We start from the raw sequence: 403 nt of genomic DNA, 5'->3' as shown, positions 1-403 counted from the left end.
CAGCTTCGGAATATTTTCCTAAGATATGAGTACCATTCTTTACGCAGATACTTATACTTTGAGAAGCAGGAGTGAATTCTGATTGGTTTAGCAAGCGATGGGTGTTCTTTAAGTAGAGAAGACTATCATTAGTGATGTAATACTCAGATTCATTTAATCTTGTTGTGATGCAGTTTAGAATAGATTTAAGAGAGACTTGTGTAATTTTATTTATTATTTCTTCAATTTTCAGGGTAAATAGACTTGCCAGAAGAAACTCCTGCAGCTTACTTCTATCTACAGGATTATATTTCCGTATATTTCGTGTAGTGATGTCGCATTGGATATCGTCAATTTCAATACCATTGCAAAGTGCACAGTAAATATTTCTAAACACAATATTATTCGCGTTAACAAGACTCAT

General features: G+C 33.3%; 1 protein-coding gene across 1 annotated transcript in view; it reads right to left on the bottom strand.

The window, feature by feature from the left end:
- LOC106872516 (latrophilin receptor-like protein A) overlaps positions 1-403 on the bottom strand; it is a 1,732-nt gene extending 1,329 nt beyond the window's left edge. Inside the window, exon 1 of the mRNA XM_014919536.2 lies at positions 271-403. Coding sequence (XP_014775022.2) covers positions 271-403 — 133 coding nt within the window. The remainder of the gene's footprint in view (positions 1-270) is intronic.

Source organism: Octopus bimaculoides, chromosome 9 (genome assembly GCF_001194135.2).
Source record: "Octopus bimaculoides isolate UCB-OBI-ISO-001 chromosome 9, ASM119413v2, whole genome shotgun sequence".
NCBI lineage: Eukaryota > Metazoa > Mollusca > Cephalopoda > Octopoda > Octopodidae > Octopus > Octopus bimaculoides.
This window is presented reverse-complemented; position numbering and strand designations above follow the sequence as displayed.